This window comes from Medicago truncatula, chromosome 8 (assembly GCF_003473485.1).
Source record: "Medicago truncatula cultivar Jemalong A17 chromosome 8, MtrunA17r5.0-ANR, whole genome shotgun sequence".
NCBI lineage: Eukaryota > Viridiplantae > Streptophyta > Magnoliopsida > Fabales > Fabaceae > Medicago > Medicago truncatula.
This window is the reverse complement of record NC_053049.1, coordinates 11190353-11213782: the sequence shown is the minus strand read 5'-3', so window position 1 is coordinate 11213782 and position 23430 is coordinate 11190353. Positions and strand designations below refer to the sequence as shown.

The 23430-nt window shown below is 31.3% G+C and overlaps 1 protein-coding gene across 2 annotated transcripts; it reads right to left on the bottom strand.

The window, feature by feature from the left end:
- Positions 1 to 4373: 4373 nt before the first annotated feature.
- Positions 4374 to 5640, bottom strand: LOC25500859 (uncharacterized). Of its 2 annotated transcripts, none has more exons than XM_024772237.2 (3): positions 5384 to 5634; positions 5129 to 5184; positions 4374 to 4957 (listed from the first exon to the last, which is right to left on the bottom strand). In XM_024772237.2, exons 1-3 carry the CDS (start codon positions 5552 to 5554, stop codon positions 4573 to 4575), a joined length of 612 nt encoding a protein of 203 aa, XP_024628005.1. In that variant the 5' UTR covers positions 5555 to 5634; the 3' UTR covers positions 4374 to 4572. The 2 variants fall into 2 exon arrangements, with proteins under 2 accessions (XP_024628005.1, XP_013444809.1); XM_013589355.3 differs by having other exon boundaries at positions 4450 to 4840; positions 5384 to 5640.
- Positions 5641 to 23430: the final 17790 nt, after the last annotated feature.

Below are 23430 nucleotides of genomic sequence, written 5' to 3'. Positions count from 1 at the left end.
TATAATTTTTTGTTTTTGTTTTTTTGACAAAAGTATACGATATTCATTCATTCAAATTGATGGAGTACATCGATACAATACAAATCCAAATTCGCTAAAAACGAAAAGGATGAATATGGGAACAAACTCACAACATCCATGTTAATAGCATAAAACGACAAAGTATCTATGCCTACAAATATGACGACTAATATGATTATATTCAAGTCTCCGGAATACTCATATTTCCGGATCTGCAACGTTGACGACGCCAAAGTCATTGTCATTGATCAGATATGCACTTGCTCAAAGCTAATCTTTCAACCTGAATCAAATAAACACCGCACTGCGACGGGAAATAAAAAAACACACCGCACAAAGACGGGAAATAAAAAAAAGCAGAGTCGTGCGGAGACGACGAAATCACAAAAACAAACGAAAGAAAACTGAAAAGATGTGAAATGACTTATTCAATTAGGATATAAAGAAAAACAACTTGAAGGGGTGATTTTTGGGTCAAAATTGACCCTAAATTACCCCTCTAACAAGAAGAAGAAGAAGAAGAAGAAATGGGTGACAGCAAGGGTTTGAGTATAATTTTTTGTTTTAAATAATGATATTAATCATCGAATACGTATTAAATGGTTGACTACTTGTGTATTTTTTTTTTTTTGAAGGATACTTGTGTATAGGGCTTGGCAATGAACCAAACCAACTTGATTATAGTTCGACATTCGACTCGATATTTAATCCGTTGAACTTGGTTCATGAACCTAACGAGCTGGACTTGAGCTGAAAATTAAGTTCGTTAATTAAATGAGCTGAACTTGAGCTACATATAGTTCGACTCGTTAGGTTCATGAGATGGCTCGATTATGGATTATATATATAAATCAATTTGAGTTAGTTTTTAAATTTGTTTAATTCAAATGTGGCTGAATACAATTTTGTCTTGAAGGGAAGAGCAGTTGAAGTTTAAAAGTAAAATAATATTATGAATTTTGTTGGATTTTTTGTCTCTGCTACATGTATCAGATATTTTTCTTCGTATTTATGCAACCTTTAACTTTATATAATTTATGTCTATTATATGCATGCTTGTGGGAACTTTTATTTTAATTCAATATTTAATTTTAAAAAAAAAAATTTGGACGAGTTTGAGCAGACGAACTGAACCGAACTGTTCGTGAACTTTAAACGAGCTGAACTCGAGCTGAAAAAATAGTTCGTGGCGAACTCGAGCCGAGGTTCGAGCCGAACCAATTCTTATCGAGTGGAGCCGAGCTCAGGCAGGTCCGGTTCGACTCGACTCATTTGCAACCCTACTTGTGTATTAATAACATTAGTGAAATAGTTGATTGCGATATATATTTATAAATGCATGGAGTATATAATTATTTGATTTTTTTAAGAAACTTTATTCTTGACTTCTCATATTTGAAAATCTTATTCGTATTAATTAATGGTTTATTTAAAGTAGAAATATACTTGTTTTGATCACATTTATAAATAAATTGTTTTTCAAGGTTCATTAAATACCTCATATATTTGAACCATAATATAGGTCAAATACATCATTTATAATGAATCTAAAAATTATATATTTACATATATGAGGTAATTTGAAAATATACTTATATTTAATGATAATATTTTCATGAATGAGAAATTATATTTAGAAATCTATCTACTTCTGCCATCCTATCCAAATCATAACGCTAATTCACAACTGTTTGTTCCACTAAAAAAATAAAAAATACGTTTTCTACTTTTTTTTCTTCGTTTTATTTTTGTTTAAATTATATTCTTGTAATAAATTTAGGCGCGTGGATTAAAACACATATTCCTGCTTGCTGTAAGAATGGCCAACAAGTCTGGCCCGCGTAACAATATTTAATCAATGGGACCATTTGTACTTGATTGGGTCCCATTTGGAGCCTAAGAGGATCAACGGTTGCGATGATGATAAAAATTGAAGAGAAATTTTGATCTCCATGAATTGAAAAGCATTAAAAATTTTACTTAATTGTAATTTAAAAAATGTTAACTAGTGTTCATGGGACATTAGTTAAAGATATAATTTGCGTAATCAAATATTTAAAAGTGTAAAAAATATTATCTTCAATATCAAGCTTATATTTTTTATTTTCTTAACTAATATTTCAAGACACTATTTAACATCCTTTGTAATTTTGATTCTTCCATTTTTACTATCACTAAATAGAATAGAAATTTTTCAATACAAAAAGGATAAAAAAAATAAAAAATATGGTGACTAGCTTAAGAAAAAACTCTCTTAACTAACGTATGAATCACCGTATTCACTAGTCACATAATAAATTTCACTTCAAAATTAGGATATAAAGATAGCAACTATATCATGAATTTCGAAAGCTCCACGATTAGTAGTTGCAAAGCTTCCAAAAGTGCTACTACTTCCCCTTCCAACACTAACATGGGCATCTGATTCCACTTGCTTTAAACCTACGCAAAATTGTCATCAGAGTTGCGAATACATCAGCTAAATGATGTCCTCATGCTGGAAGCATGAAACAAAACATCAATGTTGCACTTATGCCATCCCACCACTGGTTTTTACCAAACTGTTCTTCTCGAAGGGTATGCTGCTATGCTATCAGGTGCATAAACACAATTTCTCTCGACTATAATCAAGGAGTTAAACTTAGCAAAGTCTCACTTAACGAGAGTTCCAAATGCTACGTCAGGAAAATGAAAATCTAGGATTGTAAACAAGTTTAGCATCCAAAAAAGAAGCAGGAGGGAAATACCTTGCTTTGAAGATTCTTGCTACTAGGCACTAGCACATCCGGTTGGCATTAAAATTCCAGCCTAGCTTCGCAACCATAGCTAAATTAAAAGCTTTGAATTACGAAAGCATGTCCCACCTAATTCCTTTAGGCATGCCATTATGTCCCAGACCATCTTTTTAATTGCCTTGTGCTACTTTTTATAAAACAATTATTGTGGATGACGTCCAAACCGGGCTTTGTGCTCAACATCAAATTTGTAGCTCTATTCCTAAGCTTTCAAATGTCTGCTTCTATGCCTTGTTTTTATAACCGCAACCAAAGCTATTCCCTGCACGGTGAGCAGAAATCAGAATACATTAAATACGAAAATTAATGCTCAAATCATGTCCAAAATACAAAAACATGGTAAAAATATTATGTTAAGCATAAAAATCTCGAAATGCAAGGTTAAAAGGAATAATATTTTAGATTATCCGGATTTTCACATTTCAGAATGTGACAAATATTGGTTTTCATTGAGATTAAAAGTTTAATATCTAATAGTCTTGGTCCATCTACTCCATCATATTATTGAAATAAAAATTTGGTGATGAGAAAATATTTTCAATAATGTGATATATGAATATAAAATATTTTACAATTTAAAAATTTATTTAGAACATATAATATTATCATATTTTAGATCAAATATTTGATGAATGGATCATAACTGTAAAATTTTAAAATTGTTAAATCAATTCAACAAAAAAGTCAAAACTAATTACTTTGGAATTTTGTGGTATATAAATAAATATATAGATAAGAGGGAGATTAATACATTTTTTATGAAACACATTTGACTTTTCAGACACATTAAAAAATATATTCCCTCCATCTCAAATTATAAGCAAAAAAATAAATAATATCAAACTTATTAAGAAAACTAAAACATAAGAATTTGGAATATAATTTTTTGTGGAGAATATCAAATTCTATTTTTTTTATTTAGATTTCTATTTTATTAGATTACTATTTTAAATAATATTATATTTTATATCCCTCAAGGATTGGTCTCGGGTGTTGTAGGTTTGAGACTTAAAAGTGTGATGCTCTATAATTTTCGCGTTCGAATCCTCCAAGTATCAACAATTCTTTTGTTGGACCAATCAATACAAGATTTTGTTCTGGCTTCGCTTGAAGCTTCGCTAGTGACAATGTGATTGGTCATCCGGATTAATCTTTCCTTTGGTTTGATACTAAATTTTTCTTTAAAAAATGAGGTTAAATTTATAAATAATTTTCTTATCATGTAGTGGAGAAAATACATAGAAGACTAGAAAATACTCTAGAATACTTCTCATTAAATAGAGATAGAAAATATCTCATGTTTCTATAAGTTTGTGTTTCCAAATGGAGAAAATACGACTTTGGCGGCGATTGTGAGTGACATCAGGTTGGTTCAGAGGGAGAGAGAATGGTGGCTTGAAAAAGAAAGGAATATCTTTTGCAAGGGGGTGCGGGTAGCAAACCATTAAAACTTGTATATGCATGGATATTAAAAAGCCCAAAACTAAATTATGTATTTTAAAAAGCATTTTAATCTCATAAACTCATTTTTAATACTTTTTTAAATCAGTCAAATAATAACAATAATACTTCTTTAAATTAGCATATCATCATACCCAAAAATATTCATAATCCAACCTAAATACCACCAAAATTAAAACAACAACAACAATAAGAACAACCTTGTCGAAAGAACAACAATACAACGTTGGAAATCACCAAACAAATAAACAATACAACATTGAATTGAACCCCAACCCTATATAAATATCCCTTCTCACATTAAGGATTTTAGGGACCTTTCTTTCACTGGCTTCCTTGTTCTCCTATTCCCATTATCATCACCAGAATCATCATAATCATCCTCATAATCTTCAACACAATCCAATCCCTCCGAACAAGTAACAACATTAACATCAACACTATTATCAACATTATTATTTGAACCCGAAGCCGAACCCACCGACTTCTTCGGTCGGCCTCTACCACGCCGCGGAGCCTCAATGCCGCCGCCCCCATTCCAGTTTCTCTTCAAACCTTTGTTGCTGCCACCATTATTATTAACCACCTTATTATCATCAAACACCATCATTTCAAAATTTTCAATCGCAGGTTTGTTGTTATCAATATCAACAACATCAGTTTCCATCATCGAATCCACACTATATTTTTTCATCATTATCAAACAAACAAAAATTCATTCAAACACAAAGATTTTCGTATTGATAATTTATATAATTGAAGATAAAAAAAAAAAAGTAGAAAAAAAACCCTAATGGGTTTTGCAAGTTAAGTAAAAAAGGTAACGAATTGGGATCTAGATTTATGTTTACCTTTCATCAAGAGCTCCAAAGGAATCCCCGTTTGTGAAAATATCTTGCTCTTGGAACTAAGTGAAGCAAAAACAAAATCGAAAATAGTGAGAAATGAGAGAGAACATAGATACCCATTAACCTATTTTGAAGCAAAAAAGGCATAAGAAGTTGAAATGATGAAAATAATTCAGTGACATGAAGAGTATTAAGAACCCTAATAAAGCATATGAAAAAACCCTAATAAATATGAGAAGAGAAGAAGAAGTTTGGAACCTGGATTGAGGAGGAGTTGTTGGAGGCAAAGGGGATCACATCCCATGGAGATTGGTTAAGTTGACAAACATGGGTTTGAAAAATTTCAACTGGAAATGAACCATTTTGTAAAAGTGAAGGTGAACAAGTGAATAGAAGAGGGGAAAGCTTTGTGTTTTTCCGAATCCTCATCTACTTTCACTTTCTTCTGTACCCTTTGCAAGGGTAAGGCACTATATATATCGACCTTTTTTTGTAAGATTGAAAAAATACAAACACTCTAGTTTGTGGGGGTAGGTGTGGGTAAACAATAAAAAGAGTAAGATAATTGAAAGCACATGAACCTTATTTTATACTTTCTTTTTATCTCTCCTTTTTACCCTTGAAAATCTTCCCATCCGAAAAGAATAGGCAATAGAGTATTAGTTTTAATTGCAATGTTGATTATTTTCAAATAAAAGATGCGCTTAGATAATATGATACAAGTCGCTTTTATTTTAATATTATATTTTGAATTTAGTTTTAAATTTTTGAGGAGAGTTGGTCGTTCATAAAAAACTTGATGATAAGTTATATAAAAAAAAGTAAAAAAAATCAACCTCAATGAAACTATAAAAAAAAAAAGTAAAAAATTATCATAAAACATCATCTAAAATGTGTAATATGAACATATATAAATCAAATAGTTGATGTGGGGATTCTCTAAAAAATAAAGTAGATGGAGTGATTTAAACTGTTGAAATTTAAAATTAAGGAGTCAATTTTGTAAAATGGTAAAAATAAGAGGATGAAATAACAACTAATCCAAAATTAAATTATCTAATCTTCCTTCTTGAATAATGTACATTCTTTTTCACAAGCTTTGTAAAATACTAACTTTTTAAAAAAATATTTATTCAATGTTTGATTTTTTATAATCTTTTCTTTCCTTTCAAAAATATATTTTCTTTTCTTTTATAAGCTTTTAATTTAACTATTTATGTTGGTGACAATACCTTTTTACTATGACGTGTCGATACTATCTAGTATCTATCTTAAAGTATGGCATCATTGTTTTTTTTGTTGAGAAATGACAACTAGTTTATTATAACTTTTTGACAATTTTCTCTCTCATACTCACATATACTCACATTATATTCTTATTCTTTTTCTTCATTTTTCTTTCTTCATTGTTTTGGACTAATGAAAAAAGAAAAAATAAAAGTTGTCATCAAAGTTGTCACAAATGGTTCTACATATATCACTACTCTTTTTTGTTTGAGGGGAGTATGGCATCATTGTTATTATTATAAGCAACTTTTTAAAATAATTTATTGATTAACTGATGTATCTAGTCTATTATATTGTTCAGATATATCAATTATTTAATAAACCTAAGAAATAGTTTTCGCTTTTAAATAATGATAAGATGATGTATATGTCATATTCTGTAAACAACAAGGAGTTAGAAAGTATTTCTAGGGAGAATGAAAATTTACACTTGAATATATGACTTGAATATGTGACTAAAAATGAAGGTAATCTATACCATATAAATCAACTTTATAGAAGTTAATCTATATCATTTGTTTATATCTTATAATATTTATTCATCATTTTGGCCCCTAGTGCGTCATTGGTTGGGCATTATAGGCGTCGACATTAATGTTATAGTCGATCATTTTTTTCAATTCGTGCATCTAGCAGGTGGTGGCAAAGCAAAGCGATCATTCCTTCAACTTATTTGGCTATTGTGCGTGTGGGTCTTATGGAATGAGCGCAATAATAGGCTTTTCAATAATGTTGTAACTCCTATGCCTAGGTTGCTAGATAAAGTGAAATATTTGTCTTTAGCTTGTATGAAATCCAAAAAGGCTGCCTTTAAGTTTGGCACAGGTAGGTGGTGTTCAAGTCCGTTTCAATGTTTGGGTATCACTTAATGGTTTGTTTGTTGGTTGTGTAACTGCTACTTTGTTCCTTAGGTAATTCTTTTGGCACATCTTGTGTTAGAGGAGTTGCTTTTGTGGTTAATATATATATATATATATATATTCCATTTTTGCTTGATAAAAAAAAAAATTATAGAAGTTAAGTCCTAATCAATCCAAATTCTAACATAGTATCAAAGTTTATCTAAGATTAGTTGAGTACAAAGTTGGCCACAACCATTTGAACCACGATTCCACCGTGACTAACTGCTTTTTCCGAAGAAAAAAACAAGTATTATACATGCTTCGCACCTCTCTTGGGTCAAAATTAAATTTAACACTTTTTCTTTAATTTTTTGGCATAAGAGGGATTTGATGCATGTATAGGGGGCGTTCAGATTCTAAATTATTGATATACCCGACCATCGTTTTTTTAATTCTAGAATCCGAATCCGTGAAAAAAAAAAGTTAGGCACAATTGAACCGTGGTTAAAATGATCATGACTTTTTTTTTTTTTTTCACTTTCAAAGTAGGGTAAAATCTCATTTTTGGAATTTTGAATGGCGCGTGAGAAACATTGAAGGCTGGAAAATGAATTCCCTATTTGTAAAGGCTTTTACTTTTTCCACCGTATAAGTTTCTCACACGCCCTATTTTTCCTCCAAAATACCATTTGCTCGGATTATAGAATCTGAACCATGTTTCAGATTCTATAATTTGAACCCTTCTTATATATAAATTGAAATCAGAAACCTCTCCTCATTTAAAAGTTTGTGTTTATGCCATAAAAGTTTTTCTCACACCCCCAAAATTCAAAATTTCAACATTGGGTGATTTTTGAGGATTTTGTTTCTCAAAAGCATCACATTTCAAGCATTTTCAAACAACAAGCACAATGTAAGTCATATTAACTCGATTTATCAATGTTGGGGTCACAATTTTTTTCCTTTGAACTACTGAACATGTTCGGATTTTATAATCCGAATTATATCAACATATGTTGGTTTTGACAATTCTGTGGATTTTTGTTAATTGTGTTTGTGATTTTGCATGTTTCAGATATAAAACACATATACCACCTTAGAAATGAGAGAGCTACCATGACTACTTCTGCTAGGTGAGAGCGGGCGAAGTGGAATGAAACGAAAGGGATAGTGGGAAAACGCGAGGGCAGGGGTCACCATGCTTATAGCTTCGGACCATCTCAGGTGAACGAGTCTGAACCACATCCCAAGCCCTAGCCTGTGCATGACAATATGGAGGAGAACATGGAGGTGAATCCACAACCGCTAGATGACTATCATGGTGGCCCACATGACTTGTTTGTGCTCACCTTGTACCGTCTTTATGTGGCTTATCACATGTTTAATCGAGTAATAATATTCTATAACTTTCATTTTATATACAATATTTTAATGTAAATTGAAGGCTATGTTTATTTTATTAATGTAAATTGAACTAAAGCGTATATTGATATAAATTTTTATTTTTCGTAGTGAAGTGACAATTTAAAATGCATTAACAATGGAAAAAAGCTTCAGACTCTACATGATGAAAATTTAGATAAGATACAAGAGCGATGGTTCTAAGACACTATACGAGCTAGAGGTCTTTAATGGCTATAACATGTCAGTTGTCCTATTCTTGACCATTGCTTGTTATCTACTTTGTTGAGAGATCGAACGAGGAGACCTCTAGCTTCCATCTTGTAATTGAGAAGATGACAGTGACACTTTATGGAGTTTAATGTTGTTGAGGTTGAGTATCAGGTGAGAAAAACGAAGGGTGTTCATTCGCATTTTGCCTAGTTAAGGGCATATTTTAAGAAACGTATTTAGGAAGCAGTTTGACGCTTAGGAAGATGTCGATGTTGAAGGTATGCAGGTGAAGAGAGACCATGCTATCCATATATATATGCTTTACTTGGTAGGTATCATACTTTTCACTGAAACGAGCACTAACTATGTGGATGTGGCATACATGAGGTGCTTCCGTGACCTGGAGCTGGTTTCCGGTTACACATACCTTTGCTTACCTGTACAAGGAGCTCAATAGTGGAGACCGTTATATGACTTCACAGATGGATGGATAGTTCACCTTGTTAAAGGTATAAACTATAATAAGTTGCTTATTTATTTACATGTAAACATGTTATTTATACTGATATGTTGGTGTTGATACAGGCTTGGACATTCCTACATTTTTAGGAAGTCGGGGCTACAGATTATTGGGGTTGGATACAAGGAGGATCGACACGCTTACACACACATGCCATGATGTTATATTTCTTAAAGGATCAAGTGTTTATAGATCCCACACGAGCTCATCAAGACCACATGTATGGATCTTAGCTCTGTATTCATGAACCCATATCAGGACTACCGCGAGACATGTTCATTCAAGCGAATAACTCTTTACTCTGGATGACTCAAATACGGACCTTGTCGGGTCTGATATTTGTCGGAGCAGGTACTGCACCAGTTTGGTTATGTCCAAACCATCCCCAACATCCACATGACATCTCAAGTTTCAAAATGATCGGGTAGGAGATCAATCACCGCTACATTTAGTATATTACTTATGTGCTGAGAGTGGAGGATTTGGGTTTGCTAATTGCTCCAACTAGTCTAGGGACAACATCTGGATACATGATCTGGTTTTCTGCCATTTCACATTCATACATCATAACTCCGTTAGAGGATGTTCATATCCCGAGGCCACCTAAACAAGAGGTTAGACATGACCAACAATTTAGGGCACATCAGAGACGCATCATGGGTAGTGGTGTGGTCGAGCAGGGGAGTGCAACTTATGAGAGTTTGAATGCAATTCTGAAGGGGTTCATGAAGGGAACATGTATCGTCGTAGGCATGGTATGGGGTAGTAGAGGTGCTAGGGCTACCCAGTAGTTTTATGTTGTTAATGTAACATTTGAACAATATTTGTTTTGAAATTGTCTTTGAATATTTTGATATAACCTATCAATATTTGTACTACATTGCTTAATCAATGTTTCACATGCGTTGTTTCATATGGTTTAATTTATTATTTTTTTTTATAATTTTCTTGTATGCATGTTCAAATCAATATGGATCATCATTTTTGCAATTCGGTTTCGCGCTCATACGTGGGTTCGCTGGATTGTCCGTGGCAGTGATTGTTTGGAGTTGTTGTTTGTATTTTACCACTTTGTACCATATTGTTGTATCACCCGTTGGGTTTTGATTTTGTGGTTTACTGGTAAGGTCATTGCCCCCAGTCTTGTACTTCCTTTTTCTATTTTAATATAATTTCTATGTTGTCTAAAAAAAAAAATCAGATTATATATAATTTAAACTGTTTATTAAAGTTTCGGATTATATAATCCAAAATGTGTCTATCTATACACTATATTTTACTTATAAAATGATCTTATGTGGGGTTTGACAGATTTCATATTCTATTATCTAAAAGGTGTTCAGATTGTAGTTGTCGAACCATATATTTACAAGCACCGAACATCGGTATAGCTCTAGGCTTGCCTTCAATTTTCACATTGTTCATATTATACAATCCGAAATATGGTTTGGATTCTATAATTCAAATAAAGAGTATCTATGTACCACTTGAATTTGAATTTTTAACCTCTTCCTGTTTAAAGTCTGCATATCAAAGCTAAATGAATTGAAGAACTTCAACAATAGTACTATAAATGTGAAATTCAAAAGCATATATTCTACAGTTTGGTTAATTGTTATCCAGGTAATGAAACAGGGTTTCTTCTATGTTTTTTCATTTGACATTAATTTTATGTTCAGTAATGAAGACATGAAGAATTCCACAAATCAATATTAGTAGTTTAATTTTAATTTCTCACTTCCTATGCTGCTATGAATGAAGAGAAGAACAAAAACACAGAGATAATGTTCTTGTGTAGTTTAACTCTAAACCTAGCTAGCTAAAAATGAAGTATAGATGCAAAACTTTTCAGTTTATAGCTGATGAATTTGTGTGTTTAGATGCAAAACATTTCTCACTATATAAGGTTCAAGGTATATATTATTAGGGTCTTCCTAACCGGTGCCCTCAGGGCAATGATTAAGGAATCTACAAATAAAATTTTTGTCTTAGAAATATAAGATGTTACTTTTGATCAAATAATGATTACACAATTTTTTTTAAAAACTTACTTATTTTGAATGCTTAACCAATGCCCTTAGGGCAGTGGTTAGCATTCTCCATATTATTAAGTCTCAAAATGTATTGCTTAGTACAAAAATATAACTTCTAGATAAGTGATCAAGTGGGGAAAAGAAGGGCATTGTATTTCATCATTTTGAGATAGTTTGTACAACACAATCCAATAACTTAGCAAAACCTTTTCATTTTTTTTATTTATCCACTTTCCAGATGCTGCAAAAGTAGTGACTGAGATGGCAGATAACACTGATTTTCTTTGACTGATACTCACATTTGCTTAGCCGGGGTCCCTTCTCTTTTCGTATGTGAGCTATGCTCTCTATCAAGATCTTCTTTTCTTCTCTCACACTTTTATATTCTCCATATTTGCTCAGATTTATCCTCCAGCTGGTATTTGCTATGAGGATTATATGTAATGTTATATTATGTTTTAGTAATGTGAGGGATATATATATTTGAAACTAAGTGAATAATATCATATAAAGAGATAAAGACGAATTTGATTACCATTTTATCATTCTATAAATGATATATGTAAGGATTATATATAGATATATCACAAGTGACAAGTAAGTACTGTGTTTGATAATCCTTGTTTGCATGCCAGAGTTTCTATGATTCAGAGACCCACTCACTCTCCCCATTATGGCCATGCTATCTTACTTGTCGGACTGAGACCAATGAGTCAGTGATTTCTCAGACCAAAGTACATGACTCAATATGACAGAATGATTACTGAGATTTCTCTTTTATGCATTATGAAATATCGACACTTCTCAGATTAGGCGTATTTCGGTATCAGACATGTGTTCTGTCCGACACTGATACGACACTGACACATATATATTTACATTGAATTATGCGACCTTTTCAAAATATTAGCGGGTTGGTGTATTAGTGTACATATCGTATCTGATGTCTCTATCCATATCCATGCTTCTGGAGCTAGCTAGCTTTTAGTATATGTTGGTCAAATAAAGAGCCATAAAATCATTGCTTGGTTTCATGGATGTGGATAAATTCCACAAACTGCTCTCTTACAACTGCAAAGGTAGAGATAGAGACTAGAGAGAGCCCTTTGGTCATTTGGGTGTGTGGTGAATCTTTACATATAAATTATTTCTAAGTGAGAGAACAATGTGTATTTATGTGGTTATAGTAGATGGAGAAGGCCAGGTTGTCTCTTGATTGGTGTTTTATCCATATAAAGAAAGGATAATGTATTTTAATAATAAAGAAGAAATTCAAATTCTTAATTTTTAGATGATATATTTGAAATTAAACTTCTAAATTTAAATTGGACAAAATAGTTCATAAGAATAATAAGATAAAATGAGAGGAACAAAGCTACCAACTATTACTTGAAGTACTACCTAAAAAACACTACTATAAAATAGTGAAAACTAATTGCCATGTTACAACCACCTTAGAGAGAATTTGAACTTCGTCGTTTGAAATTAAAATGTAAGTTTTACCATTGAACTGACATCTCAAGTGATAAATAAATAAATATATAGCTAACATCTCAAGTAACTGCTATGTTACTTGTATCCAAGAATGGACATTACAGCAAAGCTTAAGAGATTAGTAATGTGTCTGGATTTCGTTTAACGACTAATTGTTCTCAAAGGTTTCAAATGGAATATAGGGGATGGAACCAATAATACGCATATCAGAAAATGCATTACCTTGACTCCATCCATTTGAATATCTTTGAATCCACTATTCAAACTAGTAAAAAAATGGGCAAAATTAAATTCGTCCTCTGTTAATTTAATTTCAGATAACGTTTTCGTCATTTATCTTTTTTCATGTCATTTTCGTCATTTAATCAATTTGCAAATGACTTTTCAAGATGCAAATCTATGATTTCATTTTGATATAATCTCTTAATGTTCAAATTTATGGTTCTTCACTCATGCTTTCATATGAATTTAGATTTGATGCTTGAAAACTCATATGCAAACATACCAAAAGGACAAATATAACATGATAAAAAGATAAGCACGAAATCGTTATATGAAATTAAGTTGAGGTATGACGAATGCAATTTTGTTCAAGATGTAGTTGACGGTGAAAAAAAATAGTAATAAATGCTTTTAGAATTCTAACAAATTTTTTGACCGGAAAAAGTTAAAATATTATAGTAAGTATAACATTCAAGTTTATTTATTTTACTAAAAATTTCTTTTTGACCAATTTATGAATATATTTTTAGCAATTGAATAATATGAAATTCCTAATTAGAATCCTGACTAATTTTCTTAGCTTTTTGAGTAAAAAAATAATAAGCAATCGACCAACTTCCTAATTATTGCATTTTTTTTTGGAAAAAAAACTATTACATTTTTTTAGCAGCTTAATTACAATAAGATTTTAGTCTTTTAGAAAGAAAAAAAAAAGATGAGAAATTAAGTTCAAATCCTCTCTATTTATTAAATATTTTAATTTGAAAAAAGATACTCATAATAAAATAAGGGTTAAATATATTTTTGGTCCCTGTAAATATACTAGCTTTTCATTTTAGTCCTTCTAAAATTCTCCTTCCACTTTTAGTCCCTATAAATTTTTCAATCACTACTTTTGGTCCTTATTTTTAAGTTAATTTTTGTATTTTTCAATGAAACTATGTAGAAATATGTAGAATATTGTAAAATATTTTCCCCAAAAAAATTAGAATTATTTAACAAACACAAATTAAATTTGAATTTTTAATTGTCAAAAATATAAAAATTCATATTAAATTCATGTTTTCTTAAAAAAATCTAATTTTTTTTCGGGAGTGATTCTTATAGTATTATGATTTTTTCTAAAAAATTTTATTCAAAAATATGAATTTTACATATGAGTTTACTTTAAATGAGGGATCAAAAGTGAAGATTGAAAGTTTTTTAAAGACTAAAAGTTGAAGAAATTTTTTAAGACTAAAACAAAAAGTTGACATATCTATAAGGGTCAAAAATATATTTAACCCATAAAATAATACTCCCTCCGTCCCTGAATAAGTGACCTACTTGATCATTTCACACAGATTAAGAAAAGTGTAAAGATGAAAGGAAGAGAATGATATTTTTACTGAATTGCCCTTATTATTATTTTTAAACCTTCACTTTTAAATAATAATTACTTTAATTGTTCCACTACAAACTTTTACTGCAACCAATAAATAAACTTTGCTATGCCATGAAACTTGAAGCAATAAACCAAATTCTGATTGGCTTAGTTGTAGTGTAAACCAACCTTTAATGCACCAATCTAAATCTTTAGCCAAAGTTTGATTGTTTTACGTTAACCACTAATGCACTCTCAAAATGCTTAACCAAAATTTCATTTTTAGTTTAAATTTCCCACCAAAACATTAATCAAAATTTCAATCTTATTTTAAATTTCCCACCAACTTTACTCTATAAAAACTTGCAATAGTGGTGATAAACATATCATATGTGCAAAACATTTTAGAAAATGTCTTTGAGAGAAATAGATTTAAATGAAAATATTATCAATTCTTATGAAGACAACCAAGATGAAAAAGAATACCACATACCCGATTTGAATGCTATTGTTGAAGAATTAGACATTAGTTTCAATCAATGTCCTTCTACTTCAACAATTCAATTTTCTTCACCAAGTCATTTTTCTTTTGACTTGAATGATGAGCTATTTATGGAAGATGGTACACAAATAGGAGAAGTGTTGCTACAATCAAATTCAAATAATGGTATGTGTAGATTATTTGTATAAATTCAAATTCAAGTGTTGCTACAATCACTTGCAATTTTTTATCTTACGTAGTACGATATATTCTCATAGGAGTATTTATTTTTTACACTATACATTTATTTATTTTACCAGTAATGTTTATATATATTCTCAGATGATCCACTGCCTCAATCACAATTTCCTTTTGGTATGTATACATTTTTCCTTAATCACAATTTCATTTTGGCATGCACTATTTACTTAGTTGTAACCATTTTTTATAATCTGCACAGAGTTGGCACTATTTACTCAATAGAGCTGACACACTTTTTTTTACATGGAGCCATACAAGCAATTATAAGGAGTAAAATTGTCAAATTTTGTTTTAAAATTTGATAAGGTCAAGTATTTTGAAACAATTTTTTTTTACAAATAGATCACTTATTCAAGGACGGAAGGAGTATCATTTTATAAATTAAATGAAAAGTATAATTTACTTAGATGAATGACCTCATAACCGCGTGTATTAAATTAAGTCCTTAAATCAATGAAAGCGTGCGCTTTTAACAATTTAACTTAGGTGTCATCCTATTTGTGTTCCGATTTTCTTATTCCCATTGCATCAAATCATTTGACTTAGGTGCTTCAAATTCTTCCTACCATTAACCTATCTTGTTTCAAATTAATTAATATTTTAATAACATTATTCCTGAATTGAATTTCATTTTCTATGTAACTTGTAACTAGGTATCATATGAATTTTGATCGATTCATCAATCAAAAGATGTTAGGACATTTACTAATATTCACAAGAGGAGGATTAATCCTTTGGTCATATAGCAACAACGCTTTGAAAGGATTAATCCTCTGGTCTTCTTTAGGAATGCACATGGAGCTTCGTACTCTCTTAAATTCTCAAATGACGGTGACGAAAAAAGGGGAGAATGATCATTTTGTTGTTGCAAGTAACGTTAACGGTTATAACTTGAAGATTAATGGTAGTGGTATTGTTAGTGTAAATGGTAAAGATAAAGATAATGACAATGACAATGATAGTGCAAATAATGTGGCATTTGATGTAAATTGTTATTCTTAGTCATAAATGCATTTTCTCTTAAATTTTTGCCTTGATTTCTGCTTTTGTAAAATCTTGTGATGATGCCCTATTTCCATTTTCCTTGTGATATTGGTTCTACTCGGGTAAAACTTATCAGTCATGTGATATTCTTTGATTTCATATTTCTATTAAATTTTTACAAATAATTTATCATGAGAACTAAATTTAAAACATACATATGCTCATACTCTCTGAAAATTAAAAAACAATAGAAAGCCTTTAAATAAAAATGAAAAAGTTGGGGTAGCCAAACTACCCCTTGCGAGTAGCCTGTGCCCCTTGTCATGATGTGCTCGTGATCATTTCTTTCACGATAACTAACATTGTACTTAATATATAATTTCCTTTTGTTTCTTATAAGCAATATAACGGAGAGAATACATTATGTATCGAAAATGCTTCAACTAGAACTACGTACTAGTACTTATAATTGGAGGGAGAGTACTAGTACTACATTATAGACAGACACTCCTTTACATGTCAAATGTGAGTGAACCAATTGTAGACACTCCAATTATAAAACATTCATTGTTTTTCGTCAATGATTTTTTAGACGATGTTAGTTGATTCTTTCAAAAAAGAAAGCATTTTTTTTTATTTTTATATTTTATGTTGGTCAGATTAAATATTTTTTATTTGGGTTTTTTTTAGGGTTGATTTAGGGTTGTGCTTGTAGAAAACTTACTTTATATTTCAACTTGATCATCCACCCGTGCTGTCGCACGGGTCATTTCGATTGGAAACAAAACATGCAAATGTATTGAAATTAAATATGCTTGCGGTACAAAATAAATTGTTTCTAAAAAAATACATTAAAAAAATACCTTAAATCGGTAGATTGCATAAAATCTCCTTATAACTACATTTGAAGTGTTATTCATGCCATTACTATTATCATCGGTCATTAAAATCTTCAACCCATTCATGGAGGTCACCTTGGATATTGCGACGTAGTTGACCTCGTATGTAGTGTACGTTGTGTATACAATTATATTTCAAGGAATTTATGTGTATACGATGCGTTTTTTTTTTTTTTTTGAAAACTATCAATGCAAGCGTCATCCTCATATGTTAGCAGAATTTTTAGACCACTCTTTGAACTAATTTCAAACACTAAGAGAGATGAGCAAAAATAATATAGAACAATCGAACCCTTAAATTGTTTTATGAGCCACTTTCTATTCATGAACAAACACTAAGATTAGCTACATGGAGTGAAATGACACATTATACACAAAACAAATCTTAAAAAACCTGCTATTATACAAACAAACCCAAACAAACATTATTGATTATTGAAATGGATGGTCTGCATAAATTAATTTTGACATTATCCTATTGAAATGGGTGGTCTGCATAACTATTGTTCTGTACACAAAATAAATTAATTTTGACCTAAAACAGTAGACTGAAGAGTTATCTTGCAAAAATTATGGACAAAATAATTAACCTTAGTTGATTCAATCAAATCTGATAGTTGTAGAAAATCATCAGAGAGGGACTGTAATCGGACGAGTAAAAAGAATTAGAAACTTCAGGCAAATCATTAGTTAACTTTTAGTTATTGTAAAAGCTGCACCCTATAACTTTTTCTAAATCGCGGCGGCACACCGTGATTTCGATAAAGTAAGTCATCATGGAAACTCAAAATAAGCTTCAATAGTGAATATACACATCTAAGTAACCTTGTGAAATAAGCCCCTTATATTTGCAGTCAAAGAAAACTACCTTAAAACTCAATTTAAATTACTTGCAATTTGAAATAATTCGAATATGAAAAACATTATACATGTAGAGCAGCACCCTCACATAGCAAACACTGAGGCACCACACAGCCTGCTGTCCTTCGAGAGCACACCACAAAAAACATAAACCACCTCGACAAAGTCCACCAAAACTATCACTATTTTCTCAAAGGACAGTCTTTATCAATTTATGTAAAGTTTATTTAATTATTTGCATTAAAAAGGACACCAGTGAGCTATAAACAACATCAGGATCCTATAAAACACAAACCAAACGCATACGTCTTCCCCTTGATTACGGAAAGAAAACAAAAGAAAAAGGCTAGGCACAAAACAAAAGAGGTGCAGCCCCTAAAACACCAACATCACAACGGTTCCTAGTGACAGAACCAAAAACCTGCTATCTAAAATAGCAGCAGCCTCACGCAGCCAACAAAGATGCACTACACAGCCTGCTGCCCCTCAAGAACACACCACAAAAAACAGAAACCACCTCGACAAAGTATACCAAAACTATCACTATTTTCTCAAAAGACAATCTTTATCAATTTATGTAAAGTTTATTTATTTGCACACTATTTTATCATAACATTGACAATACTTGTTGTGCAAATTTACATCTAATGGAACTATATTTCATATTAGTTATTCACACCCATTATCGTGATGATAGTGGCTCATGGCTCATGATGTCAAGATACTCATGGAGTAGGAATAATAGGATACAAAAAACATGAGTGGCAGTTTTTCAATGGAAAATTTCATAGCAAGAACAAACTTTGGATTACATTCTTTAAAGCTTATCACAACATGTATAGGTAGTTTAATACAAAAAGTCAATGAGAGAGGAGAAGAGCAGTGAATGAGAGAGAATGAGAGAGAAGATCGTTGATGAAAAGAAAAACCTTCCGCGACAGTGCCGATTCACTGAGAACTCCACCTTATTCAAGCTCCTTTCCTATCAAATCGGAAAAATCAATCAAAACAACACCGGTGATACCAAAACCCTAATCGTGAAATTAAAATCAATCAAAACGTAACGAAACTGAAAACGCATACCGAGGGATCGAAGGTCTTGAAAATTTTGTTGCATAGAAGCATTCTCTTTCAATAAAACTTGAAGATGCTTATTGCCTTGGTGAGGCTGACCGGCGATGAAGAGAACACCCAAACTAAGACACGAAGAGCTACGCGAGAAACAATGAGAGAGAGAGATGGAGAATTGAAGAAGAATGTCAGAAAATGAAGAAAAAAATAACGTGGGAGAAGAGAAGAGGCTTTTTTTTTAGAGAGAAAACTGGAGTGAGAGAGAAGAGAAGAGGGACTGAAAATCGCTGACTTTTTATGATTAGAGAAAAATGGGTGTGAGAGAGAGGGAGAAAGAGCAAAATGCAAGGAAATAGGTTTGTTTGGTTCAGATGCCTTTGCATTGAGAAGTGGGTAACTGCATGCCTTGGAAAGAAGCGAGCACAATTCCAAGTGGTGGGATATTTGAATTTCAAAATCTGCATTAATTAGGCACATATGCACACATTTCAAAAGGGTACATGATTTGAAATTCAAAAATGCCATTAAATGTGGTTAAATAACAATTTTCCCGCTCAAAGCCAATGATTAGGGTTTTGCAATTGTTATGTGCATTGTAGTTTAGGATTAGATAATAAGGATAAGGATAACTAACTTTCCACCCGTGCTGCCGCACGGATCATATACATTGTAGATGTAGTAGACAAAAACAAATCTCAATGCATATCAAAGAGAATGAAATATGTGCTCCCAAATATATGCAGATGTTGGAATTCGAACCTCAGACACCACACTTATTCACCTTAAAAATATTAATTTTTATTTTTATCAATCGTGTGTTACTTCATTCTTTTGTTAAAATTATATGTCAGTGTTATATTATTGGTATGTTACTTCATCTTCTTTTTTTTTTGACAAAATGTTACTTCATTCTTTTGTAAAAATTATATGTTAATGTTATATTATGTACCTAAAAATAGATCATTCTTATCCTCAACGTGTAAAATGTTTTATTTAAATAATTTTCCTTTTATCGAATATTTGGCCTTTACCGTAAATGATACGCTTTAACTGTTTGTTGAAATGTTTCTTCCACCTGTTTATATAGATTGCAAAATTCAGGTGCATTTTGTGGTAGATATTTAACAAAGAGAGTTCAGTTCTAATTTGGATGAAAAGTGTAATATTAACAAAAAAAATGTTGCTATAATCTTTCAAAATCCTTTTATTCCAATAGGGCGATTTGTTTTGTTGAAGAAATAGGGCGATTTGTTTTGAAGAAATAGGGGAAATAAAGCGATGCTGATTTGCTTTGTTCATGAAAATAGGAGATTAGGTGTGAGCATTAGGGTTGTTCATGAAAATAGGAGATTAGGTGTGAGCATCAGGGTTAAAACAATTAAATTATGCAATAGGGTTTAGGTTAAAATTAGGGCTTACGGGTTAACTTTAATATATAAGAAGATTAGGTGAGAGCATTAGGGTTGTTCATGAAAATAGGAGATTAGGTGTGAGCATTAGGGTTAAAACAGTAAAATTATACAATAGGGTTTAGGTTAAAATTAGGGCTTACGGGTTAACTTTAATATATAAGAAGATTAGGTGTGAGCATTGGGGTTGTTCATGAAAATAGGAGATTAAGTGTGAGCATTAGGGTTAAAACAGTAAAATTATGCAATAGGGTTTAGGTTAAAATTAGAGCTTACGGGTTAACTTTAATATATAATAAGAAGATAAGAAGATTAGGTGTGAGCATTAGGGTTAAAACAATAAAATTATGCAATAGGGTTTAGGTTAAAATTAGGGCTTACGGATTAACTTTAATATATAAGAAGATTTAGTTGGGTTTTAATTTAGGAAGAAATTTGTATCTAGGGTTTTGACTTTAGAAGAAATTTGTATCTAAAAATACTATTAGTTTTTATAAGTTACTTAAATGAAAATTAGTTCTTCAATCTTGATGATTGTGGTTCGAGATTGACATACCACATATATAAAATGAGTCAAACTTTTTTTTTAATAAGTCAAAATAACATATATATATAACCATAAAAAATAGCCCGCTCCCTATAGCACAAGGTGTGCAAGGAGGAGGAAAATAGTTTTACATCACAAAACCGAAAGGAAAAAACAGAACAATCCAGTTAAGACCCAAACAAGCAAAGGGTTGTTTCAACCACACATAAAATGACCAAAAATAAAAGAGTAAATTACACTCCCCTCCCCTCAAAGATGCTTGAATTACATTCCCCTCCTCTCTTATGTTAAAATATACACTCCCCTCCCATGAAAAATAAAATTTATACTCCCCTCCCTTATAAGATTCTTGAATTACAACCCCCTCCCTTAATAATTAAATATGCACTACACTTTAATCTATTTTAAGATAAATAAATATTTTTACGATGGGTTAATTAAGTTTTTAGTCCCTATAAATATTCAGAATTTTGTTTTTAGTCCCTACAAAATAAAATCACACTTTTTAATCCTTATAAAATTTTCCATCAACATTTTTAGTCCTTATAAAATTTTTCATAAGCATTTTTAGTCCCTATAAAATTTTTTCATCAGTATTTTTAATCCCTAAAATGCTTAAGGAAAATGTCACAGGGACTAAAAAGTGTGAGTTTTTTTTTGTAGGGACTAAAAACAAAACTGTGAATATTTATAGGGACTAAAAACTTAATTAAGCCTTTTACGATATATTAATTTTGAATCATCATTTAAGAAAAATTAATTCATTTCTTTATAATTGAAATGTCAATGATAATTAAATTTAAATATTTTTCTATTGATTTGATAATTTAGAGTATATAATTAACTTTTAAATAATCATGATTTATTTTCTTTAGTAATTTTTCACATATTTTAATTTTATTTTGGATTGTTTCATATTTTATAATAAGGCTTAAAATACATGTTAATGAAATTGTGAATTAAAAATAGCGAAAAAAATGTATTCAATTTTTTATTATATTAAAATAGACCTGCAATACTATTTTTTTTCCCGAAGTGTGTTAGACTATTATTATTTTTCTAGATTATTAGAATTAAAAAGTAAATATTGAGGGAGTAAAGTGTAGATTTTAACATAAGGGGGGAGGGGAATGTAATTCAAGCTTCTCTTAGGGGAGGGGAGTCAATTTTTTTTGAATATATTTTGAATATGAGGGGAGGGGAGTGTATATTTTAACATAAGAGGGGAGGGGAGTGTAATTCAAGTATCTTTTAGGAGACGGGAGTGTAATTTGCTCAAAATAAAATTAACATTTTGAGTTTTCAACCACCAATAGTTTCACTTTATCCATCAGCTTCGGAATAGATTTAGTTTTATTGTTAAAAAGCATGTTATTCCTCTCTGTCCACAACACTAAAACACAACAAAGCCATATTAGCTGCAAAAATGTTCGTCGTCGTTTTGAACCTCCTGTAGAATAAGAAAACTGAGTAAAATGGTCGTTAATATGATAAAGATCCGCGGAAGAAACACCAATCCAATCCTTAACAAGTTGCCAAAGAGTTCCAAAGATGGGGCAATGGAGAAGAAGATGATCTGCCGATTCATTAAAACCGCAACCAACCACACATAGCTGAGAGTCGTCTGCAATAGTGCCACGCCTAACCAAGTTATCCTTTGTAGACCACCTATTACGAAGAAGACACCACACACAAATAGAGACCTTCAAATGAACACTTTTATGCCATATGTCTGCGGAAATTGTGTCATAACTATGCATCTCCTGCCGCGTAAGCATTTGATACACACCATGAACCGTATACCCGTCACCCACACTAGGTAGCCACTCCCATCTATCTGTAATAAAATTCAGCAAAAAAAACATAAGCAGGCAAAGTCCTATACTCCCCACAGTTAATTCCTCCTCCCTAGCTAGCAATCTTCGTCTCCACACCCATCCTTCCCCTCCTTCACCCCAACCTAAAAAAAACATCATACAAACAACACCAAACTTTTTTCTAGATTTAGAAATTTTTCGTATTTGGTTGTACCTAAATTTCTTGTTGCACTTGAAAAATGTGTCGTTTCATACAAGTTAAGAAATATAATTTTCAGCATATTTTGTCTATACTCACGCAATCAAAACATTAATAGTCGTTCGATCTTAATCATACGATTTAGAAAGAAAGAAAAAAACAGATTTAATTTTTAATGTTTAGTTTTAAAATTACCGAACTCAAAATTTAGACCATCCAATCTTAATCAAACGGTCACCAAAACATGATTGCATGACTGTGTGATTTTGTTAGAGTAGTGATATTTGTACATCAAATTGATGACAACTTTGGTGACAACTTTGTTTTTCTATCTTTTTATTGGTCAAAAATAATGAAGAGAGAAAAAGTAAAAGAGGGAATAAGAATATCATATGAGTATG

What these genes read in the sequence shown, in the direction of transcription:
- LOC25500859 (XM_024772237.2), bottom strand. Translation starts at nt 5,554, where the DNA reads ATGAGGATTCGGAAAAACACAAAGCTTTCCCCTCTTCTATTCACTTGT. An exon ending in ACAACTCCTCCTCAATCCAG is followed by an intron (nt 5,185 to 5,383) that starts GTTCCAAACTTC and finishes TGCTTCACTTAG; the next exon opens with TTCCAAGAGCAAGATATTTT. An exon ending in TTTGGAGCTCTTGATGAAAG is followed by an intron (nt 4,958 to 5,128) that starts GTAAACATAAAT and finishes GAAAAAATATAG; the next exon opens with TGTGGATTCGATGATGGAAA.